This window comes from Lissotriton helveticus, chromosome 6 (assembly GCF_964261635.1).
Source record: "Lissotriton helveticus chromosome 6, aLisHel1.1, whole genome shotgun sequence".
Classification (NCBI taxonomy): Eukaryota; Metazoa; Chordata; class Amphibia; order Caudata; family Salamandridae; genus Lissotriton; species Lissotriton helveticus.
The window spans coordinates 203,522,032-203,535,048 of record NC_136067.1 but is presented as its reverse complement, the minus strand read 5'-3'; the positions used below and the strand labels follow the sequence as shown (position 1 = coordinate 203,535,048).

General features: G+C 48.3%; 1 protein-coding gene across 1 annotated transcript in view; it reads left to right on the top strand.

Moving 5' to 3' along the window:
• LOC144762421 (cytochrome P450 2K1-like) overlaps positions 1 to 13,017 on the top strand; it is a 455,676-nt gene that overhangs the window by 151,470 nt on the left and 291,189 nt on the right. The window contains exon 4 of the mRNA XM_078647601.1: positions 6,181 to 6,341. Coding sequence (XP_078503727.1) covers positions 6,181 to 6,341 — 161 coding nt within the window. The remainder of the gene's footprint in view (positions 1 to 6,180; positions 6,342 to 13,017) is intronic.

Genomic DNA, 13,017 nt, shown 5'->3' with positions numbered 1-13,017 from the left:
CGGCTTAGTTCCTGCTCGAGGCGGGCAACGATCAATTACGGGATCCAGGACGCAATTAAAGTCCCCCACCCAAAACAGAGGGGCCTCCAGATCCAGGACAAGCACCTCCTGAAGGGTCAAGATGAATTCAGGGTCATCAACGCTAGGAGCATACGAGTTCAAGACTGTGAGGCCCCTACCATCAAGTTTCGCCCTCAGGAGCAAATATCTACCCTGTATATCCGCCTCCATGTACAAAGGGGACTCCGGGTGCCACCCAAATAAGTACCCCCCTAGCATAGGTGGAGAAGGAAGAGTGAAACAATTGGCCCCTCCACTTTCTCCCCAATTTTCGGGCGCCTTCGTCATCTAAGTGGGTCTCCTGAAGGCAAGCAATAGAGACCCCGTGCCTATGGAGGAATGAAAGCACTCTATGCCGTTTAGCGCACGTACCCAGCCCCCTCACATTCCATGTTAAAAACTTGTATCCCATGACCAGTCACCAGGCCCCAGCAGGACCCCATCTCGACATCTTGCCAATCTCCCCATCCGTGCCCGCACTGTAATACAACGGATGCCTGAAACAAACCCCGCCAACAGCCAACCTCCCCCTCCCACGAGCAATATTCCTGCAACAACTAAAAATGCTGAAATGCCCTTCCCCCGCTGGTGCCAGGACGTACACAGCGACCCCATATCTGCAAACATAGCAACCACCCCAGAAACACTTAAAAAGAAAACCCCCCTCACCCCCCAAGCAACCCCCAGCACAGTGAGCCCACTGAACATACTCTGTGCCATTCATACTTCCAGAAATTAAGGACTTACGCCCCGCATTACCACAACCCCCCCAGGCCACACCTCCCGCACACAATCATTCCATAGCAAACCCAGCACGCAATATCCTGCAAACAGAAAAAGAAAAAATACAAATTAACGGTGCATCCAGCAATCAAGGATATGACATTCAGGTCCGGATCTCTGCCTCAGCGGCAGCTTCACTCAGTGTCTCCGGTATCGTGTCAACCGTGGGTGGGAGAACGTCCAGTTGTGGGAGCAAGGTGTCCGGCACCAGAACATCCTCCAGCGGGTTATCTGAACTCGCCGCCAGAAGGTCCTCGGCAGCCGCCGATTCCAGTCGGAGGGCTCCGTCGTCCCCCACCGTAACCCTTCTGCGCACTGCACTGTCAGAGGCGCCAGTAGATCGCTGCCGTCTGGGCCGTCTATTCCTCGCAGGGTGCGTTCTGCACATAATTCTGGATCAACCCCTTTCTTCCGGCGGGAGTGCGTCTCCCCTGATTTCAAGCCACTCCCATACCTCTTCTGGCCTCTTGAAAAAGTGAGCCTTTTCTTGGGTGAGTACCTTAAGCTTTGCGGGATACAATAACATGTACTGGAGGCCCATATCACGCAGCTTCTACTTAACCTCCATGAAAGATTTGCGTTGTTCCTGTACCTGACGGGTATAGTCTGGATAAACAGATACTTTAGAATTTTCATATGCGAGGTCCGCCGTTTCTCTTGCCGCTCTAAGAATACAGTCTCTGTCGCGATAGTCCAAAATCTTTGCGATGAGGGCTCGCGAAGGGGCCCTTGGCCTTGGTACCAACGCGCGATGGGCACGCTCGATCACAAAGACATCTGATAGACCAGTAGGGCAGAGAGTAGACGGGATCCAGTGCTCCAAGAAGCGCTCCGCGTTTCCCATCTCCGCGCGTTCTGGAATGCCGAGGTCTCTGATGTTGCTCCGGCGCGCCCCTCCTTCGGCATCCTCCGCTCTGCGCTCCAGCTCCCCTGTTGTGGAGGAGAGCCGCGTCACCGTCTGCTTAAGCGAAGCCACCTCTTCCTGCAACTGAGCTATGTTCCCCTCTGCTCAGTAACTTTATCCGTGACCTTGCGAAGGTCCGCCCTAAGTAAATTTACGTCGATCGACACTGTCTCAATCTGTCTTTCCAGGGCTGGGTGGGATCCCTATATTTCCTGCAGCAGCTCCGCCCTGGTGGGCTCGGCGGGTCCCCCGGATGCGCGCCCCCCGTCCTCCTGTCCGGCTTGATGAGTAATGCGCTGCGACGGGAGACGCGGGGTGGTGTATTGGGTAATGGTATTGGGCTGCGAGGCATGGGCCGTCCTGTCCTTCCGCATCATGTATGTCCGTGCGGTGCCCCCTCAGGCACCCTTCCAACGACGCGGACTCCAAGCAATCACAAGGCAGCCGGGGGCCTCAGGAGCCCCAAAGGGGGGTCCACAGGATCTCACAATGTGCTAGGCCGCACTCACCCCCACTCCAACTAGCCGGTGTCCGTCTCGCAGTAAGGACCATCTCTCAGTGTCTGGACTGGGCCAAGTGAAGAAGCGATCTACCTCCCGTCCGGGCAAAGCAACACCACAGCAACGATGTGGCCAAAGGAATTTCACTGGGCAGCGTCCACACTGGGGACCGCCGGCTCCCCACCTCCAGACACCCGGGTGATCCAAACCCCCCGCAGGATCTGGGGGCCAAATCATGTCGCCAAGAGCAGGCCGCTTCCGGCACCAGGCATCCGGCCCCTCTCACAGACTCCACTCCTCAAGGGCGGGGGCCACCTACAGATAGTACGCCCAGGTCCAAGAATCTTCTCCAGGGCGGGGGCCCCCACGACAAACCCAGCCAGTCAGGAGCGCCACAGGTCTGATCAGCACCTCCAGGTGCCCTTCACTCGTCCCCCAGCAGCCGGGTCACTCAGCTCAGGTCACCGGCAGGTCGGCTCGCTCTAACTGCCTCATGCAGCAGGGGCTCAAAAAAATCTCGTGGCTTCAGGTAACCCCCCGCCGCAGCACCACAGTCCAGTGCCCCAGGCACTCAGGGCCAAATCTATGGGAGCTGCCCGGGCTCACTGGTGCGCTGCTCTGGGCTCCCGACTGCCGCACCCCCGAGGGCCTCCGATGATCCAGCAGCGAGTCGCGCGGCCCCGCGGCCTCTCCACAAACCCCCCACGTCCAAGGGGGGCGATCGGGCACCTCGTCAGGAAGGCCTCGGTCGTCCGGTGCAGCGGGAGACCCCCGATGACAATCGGGGCCTCCGCACCCGCCAATACTCTGCAGGCGGACTCGGTGCCTTCCCGGCGGCCGCACCAGGCTTCTCCTTCGCCGCAGCTCTCCTGAGCCACAGGCCCCAACAGTCCCCAGGTTTCAGGGGGAGATCGCTACTCACGCCGCAGACTCCTGGACCTGGGAACGCGCATCCCTCAGTTCACCGCGGCCCAGGGAGCTGCGGCGACTTCCAGGACCCTCCGGCAGCCAGTATTAAGCAAGGCCGTAGCCCCGGCTTCTGGTATTCAGGGCACCGGGTGCCCGCTGTTCGCACGCCTCCCGTCAGCTGCCACAGCCAGCTGTCCCCTATTGCGACACCGGAGCGTGTCTCAGGTCCACGGGCGTGCGGCAAACAACTTTCCCGGTCCAATGGTCACAGGATTTTAATTAAAAGAGGATTTACGGGCAAAGCCGGCCGGGATCTGCAGGAGCTCACGTCCTGTCGGCCATGCTGCCTGGCCATGCCCCCGAAAAAGGCCATTCTTATGTAGATGAGCCCTAAGCTGAGTTGGCTCATATAGAAGCAGATGGTGACCTGGGGAGGTACTTTTCTTTGAACGCAATTTTATGAAATCATTGGGAAAATACGTGTCCCCCTTTAAAAACCTAAGCAAAGTCCGATGTAATTTGAGTTGAGTATTCACATCACATGTTTTTTGAAGGGCCAACAGGAGGGGACCGTCTGCTGCAGAGGAGCAGCACTTGAAGGTAGGTGGAACAACTTGCTCTGGGTTTTTCCTAGTAAAGGTTGCCAGAGGGCTAAAACATTTTTTTACAAATGGAGAGAGGTGACAAATGACCCATGGGTTTTAGAAACAGAATCAGGTTTCAGCATAGATTTCTGGGAAACCCCTATTCAGACTTCTCAACCCAGAGAGATTGTCTTCGACAAAGACAGAATGTATTTGGTGGGTGTGGAGGTTTCTCAAATGTTGCATAAAGGTCCAATAATAAAAGTGGTAGACTCAAACAATGGGTTTGTGGGCGCATTTCTTCTGGTGAAATAGTAATACAAGGGGTGGCATTCAGTGATAAATCTAAGAGACCTAAAGAAAATACCTAGCTTACCATCACTTCAAGATGGAGAGAGTCTATAATTTATAGGATATCCTACAGGAAAAAGAATGGTTAGCAAACTGGATTTAAAAGATGCTTATTTCATGATTCCTATGTAAGATAATTTGCAGCAATGTCTCTGGTTCAAATTGAGGGGTGTAGTGTACCAGTTTTGTTGTTTTCTCATAGGGCTTTCCACCGCTCTGTGGTGCTTTACTAAAGTTCTAAGACCTGTGTTGGCCTTTCTGAGGGAGCGAGGTATTTGGTTAATGATACATTTGCCTGACATTCTGTTGATGAGTCAGGTAAAAAACAGAGTTACTAGACCATCTATGTATGACAAGGGAACTTCTAGAGAGCCTGGGGTTCATTGTCAATGTAGTCAAATTAGTATTGGTACAGAGTCAGTGCTTGGTGTTTCTAGGTTCAGTAACCCAGCTCCTTTTACATCAGAAAAAGATTTTAAAAAATAGGGAAGAAGAAGACCCATAGCTGTGGTACATGTAACTTTCATATAAGCTCCTAGTATATGGTACAAAATATACCCAGGTCTGTAGGTTAAATGTTGCCCGTGGACTGTAGCACCTATTGTGCCTTTCACTGCAGTGCCAGTGCAAACATGACTGTAGGCCTACCATTTGTAGCCTGGCTTCTGTAGTTTTGAACTGCAAACATGACCTATTAAAATAATCCTTTTTGACAGGCCTAAACCTTCCTTTTATGCAATAATAAGTCACCCTTAAGTAGGCCTTACTGCCCATGAGGCAAGTGGCATGGTTTGTAAAAGTATTTAAAAGTAGGGCATGTAAAAAGTTAATGTCAACATGTCCTTACAGTAAACAAAAAAACAAAAGCTATTTCTTCTGTAGCAAGGCTGCCTAAACAATAGGAGGGAATGTGTTACACTGTTACATTTATTAATTCTAATTTCAGTTAGGAAATAGCAAGAAATGTGATTCAAAGACTCTTGTTAATAGTTATTCAAATTCAATTTAATGTAACATTGAATTAGCAATAACTATTAAAGAAATGGTCCTTTTTCCTACCTAAATCCCCAGGAGGCTTGTCTGGATGAACTCCAACTGTAACCTTGAAGCAGAATAGCACCCTTAGTGAGGTGTAAGAACTGCGCACAGAGCAGAACAAAGGCTTGGGTGCAGGGACATGTTTCTGTTCCTCAGGAACTTTATTAATTTCAAAGAGGCCTACCTGTCACAAGCAAATGTTATCTCACACCTGGGCCGGGTTCCTCTTTGTTCCCCCAGCCAGACAGTCTCCAATCACATTATGAGAGAAGCTGTCTCAAGAGCTGATTTAGAGTGACCACAGAGGAGGGGTTGCTCTTTTCCCTGGCCACACCTCCGGGATGTGCATACAGGCTCTGCACAAGGGAAGCAGGGATTCATCATCTTGGATTTAGGCAGAGGGACATTGTGGGGTTGTTTGCAGGAGGGCACACAGGAAGAGCTGCAAAAGTAGGATAGCATAACCCCTGTGAAATGTTACCCTGTTGGTTTTGGAGGAACCAGGAGTCTCCCCCACCCATATGCTAGCCATAAATGTGACTAATCATTATGTTGTAGCATAATCTTTCTGGTGAGCATTCCTTTTTTTCTTTTTTTCTGGAGTTTTATATAGAGCAAACTTGACCTGAAGGTATAAGAACGCTTTCCATGAGCACCAGTTGCATTACAGATGGACACATTAATTTTATTTGTTTGACACTGAGAGTTTAAGTGATCTGCCTAGAATCACAGGATGTTGAGCATCCCTGCTGAGACTCGAACCTGGTGCTCCTGCTTCAAAGTCGACCACTCTAGCCGTTAGGCCACATCCTCTCCCTATTAAGTGTAATAAATTGTAGCACAATGTTTGTATCATCTTGCAGGACCATGCTTTCGCATTTGTCAGTATTCTTTGAGTGCTGTAGGCTTGTAATACATTGACAACAATGCAAAGAAAAAATGCTGACTTTATGCCGAAAGTTAGATGTCAATATAGGAGTCTTATAAAACCTACTAGTAGAAATTCAGCTACTGAAATAACTCGATGCATATTCTTCTTTCAATTTCACAGGAAAGCCTTCTGACATCACTAGAATAATGAACGCTGCCGTCGCTAATCTCATTATATCTATAGTGCTTGGAAACCGCTTTGATTATGATCATCCTACATTGCTCACACTCTCACAACTGGTCACGGAAAACATAAGGTTAATAGGCACGCCAATGGTTAAAGTAAGTTTACTTTTATTTACATTTACATTCCTGATCATAAAAACATAGATATGGATGATAATGTAGATTTTCCTATTGTTCATGACGGAAAGTCTTAATTTTATTAAAGACACGGAGGCGAGTATTATTCTTTCTAATTTTGCATTTAATTGCACAGCAGCCAAGATAAGCAAAAAACTACAGTTCCCAGGGGGCCAGAGAATAAACTGGGCCATGGGAATGAGAAAAAACGAGAGTCCAGTATCCAATCACAGAAGACCTAACAGATAAAGACCCTAACTGACTGCGCAGCTTCCTCTTTTCGCTGTCGAGCAAGTCATAAAATGTCATCAAATAAAGGAAAATTTAACAAAATTAAGGACAAAGCCAAAGTCCAGGAACATAAGTCTTGTAGCAGAGGAATCCAAGGAAGAAGACCAAACAGGACACCAGCAGGAGGATCCAGGAGCACAGGAGCTGGAGAACGTGGAGGTGAAGACCGTAGAAGCCGAAGAGTAGATCTCCTAAGACGAAGCCGGTGGCAGGGCTGGATTCGCTGTAGGGAGGGAGAAACGAATGTCAGTAATGTTGCGGCGGGATAATACTCGCCTCCGTGTCTTTAATAAAATTAAGACTTTCCGTCATCAACACTAGGAAAATCTACATTTTATGGCAAGACCGGAGGCTCCTATTATGCTTGTTTAAAGCATATTAACAACATCAGAAGCCACAGTATGAACAGGTTTACAATAAAACATACGAAAGATAAGTGGGCCCGATTCACAGAATGAACAAGACTAAATCCTAAACTTACTACTATTTGGTATTCACAGAATGCACTTACTACTTTCGGGATTCACAGAGTGAACTTACTACTTTCGGGATTCACAGAATAAACTTACTACTTTCGGTATTCACAGAATAGATTTAAGACTACTAACTCTAAGTCCGAAATCGGGGAGTAAATTACAGCCCGGAGGCGGAGCTTCCGGCTTGGGGGCGGAGCTTGCGGCCCGGAGGCGGAGCTTCCGGCTCGGAGGTGGGGATTTTTGCCATGCTGAAATCTCCAACTCTGGGCCGCAAGCTCCGACTCCGGGCCGGAAGCTCCGCCTCCGGGCCGCAGGCTCCGCCTCTGGGCCGCAAGCTCCGCCTCCGGGCCGCAAGCTCCGCCCCCAAGCTGGAAGCTCCGCCTCCGGGCCGTAATTTACTCCCCGATTTCGGACTTAGAGTTAGTAGTCTTAAATCTATTCTGTGAATACCGAAAGTAGTAAGTTTATTCTGTGAATCCCGAAAGTAGTAAGTTCACTCTGTGAATCCCGAAAGTAGTAAGTGCATTCTGTGAATACCAAATAGTAGTAAGTTTAGGATTTAGTCTTAAGTTCATTCTGTGAATCGGGCCCACTGTCATTGGACCAATCTGCTGATCTCAGAATGTCTTCCAAACGAGAGCCAGACCAAAAGGCTTTAGAAGCCATGGCTCCCCTGGCCGAATGAGCCCCGAAGACGGAGACATCAATTTCGGCAAGAGACATGACCCAACGGACCCAAAGGGCAAGGGAAGGAGAGGAGACAGGGAGATGAGGTTTACGAAAGGAAATAAGGAGTTGAGAATGAGAGGGCATTCTGAGATTAGCGGTCCTTTCTTCGTATACTTTTAAACATTGTCCAACACACAATTTGGGATGAGCTGGAAAATAAGGGTAAAACACTGAATCCAAGTTAGTCTTAGTTTGTCTGCGTATTTGAAATAAAACACCTGTGGGAGAGAATTGGCGAGCAGAAATATCTAGAGCCTTAACATCAGAAACTCTCTTGATGGAAATTAAACACAGTAACATGGTAAGTTTGGCAGATAACATTTTGAGTGAAAGAACAGAATTGTCAGGCCAATTTGTAAACAATTTAAAAACTACTGTAACATCCCATAAAGAAGTATACTTAGCCAACGGCGGTTTCGCACATCAAACTCCTTTCAATAGACGACAGATGAGAGGGTGAGCACCAACCGGTTTACCATCAATTTGTGAGTGGTTGAGAGAAATAGCCGAACGATAGAGATTTACAGTGCGATAGGCCTTACCTGCGCTGGCTTCAGAAGCGAGGAAATTAATGATAAAATTCAAAGGGGCTGAAATGGGATTGAGGTCCCTTTCCAAACATCAGCTTGCCCAAAGAGACCAGGCGGATTTGTATGCCTTGGAGGTTCCAGGGGCCCAGGCCTGGTTGATAAAGTGCGAAGCCTCTTGTGAAATGAGGACGCTAGAAGAGGAAGGCCGGAAACTTTCCAGGCCGACAACGTTAGGGAGTGGTGGAGAATGAGACTGTGTTGTTCGCCTTGAGGATTGAGCAGAAGATCCTGGAAGGAGGGAAGAAGGACAGGGAAGTCCACTGCCATCTCGAGAAGAGACGGAAACCAAACCTGTGCCTGCCAGAAAGGAGCTACAAGAACCAGAGACGAAGACTGGTGGCGAATCTGAGAGAGAACCCTGTTGATCATCAGAAAAGGGGGGAAGGCATAATGCAAATGACGAGACCAATCCTGCAGGAAAGCATCTGGCGCCAAAGCCATAGGGTCCGGTCGCCAGCTGTAGAACTGGGGCAATTGAGAGTTGAGCCGGGATGCAAAAAGATCGATAGAGAAGGGGCCCCAAAGACGGGAGAGAGAGAGGAAGACGGATGGAAAGAGCTTACAGTCGTTGGAATCTCGAAGAAACCTCGAATGCCAATCCGCCACAGTGTTGAGATCTCCAGGAAGATACTCCGCTGTCAAGGATAGGTGATGGGCGAGGCAGTATTCCCACAGACTTCTCGCTAAGTCCGCCAGAGGTTTTGACCTGGTTCCGCCAAGATGGTTGATATAGCGGACCGCAGAAACATTGTCCATACGGAGGAGGATGGAACAGCGAATCCTGTTCTTTGAAAGGCTTTTGATTGCAAAGGAACCTGCAAGCATCTCTAAACAGTTGATGTGCAACTTGGACTCCTCGGCGGACCATGAACCTCCAGTCGAGATTGGTCCACATCGGGCGCCCCAACCCGATAGGCTTGCATCGGATTCTAAGACAAGATCTGGGGCAGTGGCGAAGATAGTCCGACCGTTCCACGCATCTAAATGGTCTATCCACCATTGAAGCTCGGTGCGGGATTCGGGATCTAGAGCACCGAGATCCGAATAAGCGAGACCTTGTCTCAGGTGCTTTATTTTTAGGCGCTGAAGAGCGCGATAATGAAGAGGGCTGGGGAAGATGGCTTGAATGGAGGAGGAGAGGAGACCGACGATCCTCGCCAGGGACCGGAGAGATAAGAGAGAGGACTGAAGAACGGAAACAATCTCCGCTTTGATTTTGGAAACTTTGGAGAGGGGAAGGCGAAGGGACGCTGCTGCAGAGTCCACCAGAAAACCCAAGAATTCCATGTTCTGAGAGGGGATGAGAGATGACTTGTCTGTGTTGATGAGGAAACCCAGATCTGAAAGAAGAGATTGTGTCAAGAGCAGGTCTGAGAGAAGAGTCTGTTTGTCGGAGTTCATGAGAAGGATGTCGTCCAAGTAAATTATCAGCCTTATGCCAAGGGATCGAAGATAAGCGACCACTGGTTTTAAGAGTTTTGTGAAGCACCAGGGCACGGAAGATAAGCCAAAGGGAAGAGAGGTGAAACAGTAGTTGACACCTGCTCATTGGAATTGAAGAAACTTCCATTGGGAGCGATGAACAGGCACTGTGAGGTAAGCATCTTGAAGGTCCAAACGGACCATCCAGTCGTGTGGGCGAAGGGTGTCTCGGAGATGTAAAATTGTTTCCATTTTGAAATGGCGATAAACCACGAACTGGTTGAACCACTTCAGGTTGATTACAGTGCGGAGCTTTCTGTTTTTCTTTTGAACTAGAAAAATGGAGCTTAGAAAGCCGGAGGAGTCGAAGGGAAAAATTTGAATTGCCTGTTTTAGAAGAAGAGCATCGATTTTGTTTGAAATCTGAGAGGCCATGAGAGAGGAGAAAACTAGGGGAGGAGGAAAGAAAGTCTGGACGGGAGGGGAGAGAAATTCTATTAGGTAGCCTTGGACGGTGTTTAAGACCCAAGGGTCCGAACTGAGAGCACACCATTTTGGAAGGAACAGCTTTAAACGACCCCCCACAGGAGGGGTAAAGCAAGGCTTACCTTGTTGTTTGGAGGTGTTGTGACGATAGTTTCCTTGACCTCTGCCTCTGTAGCCACGGCCACGCTGGGGATAAAATTGAGGCTTGTAGTCCTGGTTGTTATTGGACGACCCTCTGGAGCCTTGATTGTAGGGATGGCCGGAAGAGCGGCCCCTGCCTCTGCCGGCCCGTCCAAAAACCCGAGGGGCGAAAACCTTTTTTACGGTTTGTTGGGCTTTATCCAATGAAGCAAAAGTGGAGACAAGTCTGCTGAGGTCACGAACCAAATTTTCTCCGATCAGGAGACCATTGGCCTTGGGGCCAGGATCCATAGGGGCGAGATTCAAAAGTTTCGGATCCAATTTGATAAGAAGACCTTTACGGCGCTCATGAGTAATTGCAGAATTTGCATTACCTAGGAGACAAAAGGCGCGTTGCGCCCACATGGAGACCTCTTCTGCGGAGAGTTCCGTACCCTCCAAACGGGCGGATTCCGCCAAATCAAAGATACGGGCCAGAGGACCCACAACGTCCAGCAACTTGTCCTGACAAGTGGACCAAGCCTTGTCTACCCCTCTACGGGGGTCCTTGCCAAACTTGGAAAAGAATGTAAGAAGAGGTTGATCAATGGAAGGAACTACCGTGATTTTGTCGGGAAGAGCAGGCTTGGGGCACTCAGATTTGAGCCTGGATCTCACTGCAGACTCCAGAGGGAGACGCAATCTGGCCGAAATATATTCTCCGACATGATGGGAAGGAAGCCCTTCCGTAGAGTTTGGGTGACGGATAGAAGAGGGGTCAAACATAGGAAAACCCTCAGAGTCAAAGACTGGCTCAAAAGAAAAAGAATCTAGCTTAGCAGATTTGGAAGGGGGGTAGAAGGGTCGACAGTGTCAAACAAATCAAACAATTGATCAGCGTCATCCATATTGTCATCATCGTCATTATCAGTGTCCATTATGGTGGAAATTACCAATTTTCTCCTAGGAGACTCTGCATATTAACCTTTTTGTTTTCGTTTGCCCTCGGTACCAACGAACCCCTCCTTAATAGGAGGCCTGGGAGGCGCTAAGTCCTCAGTCAATAGCGAGGAAGACTCGCCAATCAATGACGATTTTTTAGAGGCACGAGCCTGAGCAGAGTGGTCCACCTTTCTCTTTCTGCTTTCCCCCGCAGATTGGGCCAATACTTTGGACACAATACTCAACATGGTGTTCTCCATATTTTTCGACATTCTTTTCACGGAGAATGAACGCCGGGACCAACGAAGAAAACACGCAGAGAGCGTGAACGCAGCAGCGCGAGGTCGCGCTACACAATACAAATGAATACCATGAAAACGGTCAAAAAATAACAATAAATTCAACAATATGAGCTGAGAGCAATGATAAAGGCACTTATCTGACTGCGAGCAGCAAGAAAAGAGGAAGCTGCGCAGTCAGTTAGGGTCTTTATCTGTTAGGTCTTCTGTGATTGGATACTGGACTCTCGTTTTTTCTCATTCCCATGGCCCAGTTTGTTCTCTGGCCCCCTGGGAACTGTAGTTTTTTGCTTATCTTGGCTGCTGTACAATTAAATGCAAGATTAGAAAGCATAATAGGAGCCTCCGGTCTTGCCATAAAATTTATACTTTACCGTTCCCAATTAATGCAATGCTATACTGCATGTAACCACTCGCAGTAAGTTCAATTACAGATATTATGCAAAATAATAGTATTTTATATTCAGACTAAATATCAATTTTTTCCATTTCCAAGCTTTATTTCAATCTTTATACACCATAAAAGCAAAAAATAAAATACATACTTCACTGAATTTGGGCAATAAAAACATCAATAAACATTACAGAATATAGCCATGTACAGTAAATTGAGCAAATTTCATAGCAGTTAAAAAGATATTAAAGTTTAAAAAGCGAATTAAACAATGATTTCATGTATTAATAAGATCAAAACAGTAGGAAATGGCAAAGGAACATTTATAATGTCCGGGGGAGGTTAAAAACTTGCGGCGCCTATGCCACAAAGAGTTAAGGAAACGGGACACAGCAAAAACAATCGGAGGATGAGTGTTGGTTATCAAAACTCTAAAGGCCTCCCGTGACTGTCTATACCCCAGGTTCCAGCATATTGGTAAGAGCCAATACCTCCTTGGTACATTATATCCTGGACAAAAGAAGAAAACATGAATGGGTGTCTCTTCTTGGCTATTGCAGGCAGGGCATCCAATAGGGGAAGTTTTTGACCATTTGTTTGTAAGTGCATGGACCGGCAAGCAACCCAATGTAAACTGGGCATAGAGTTTCCTTGCCATAAACGGATGAACATCATCAAGGAAGGCCTCAAATAAATACTGATCTTTAAAATTGAGGAAGTCAGAGGTTAAAAGGCCTGCTTTTGTACTCCCTTGGATTTCAGCCAATCTAAACTGTCTGTAAGTTTTGACTAGTTCGAGCCGTGATATTGTCAGGTACACTTCCTCAGGGTGGGTCCATAGGTTCGGCCGGCCTAGTCTAAGGCACAGATCTTTTATGTGTGCAAACCTAGATAGTTTTCCCGCCC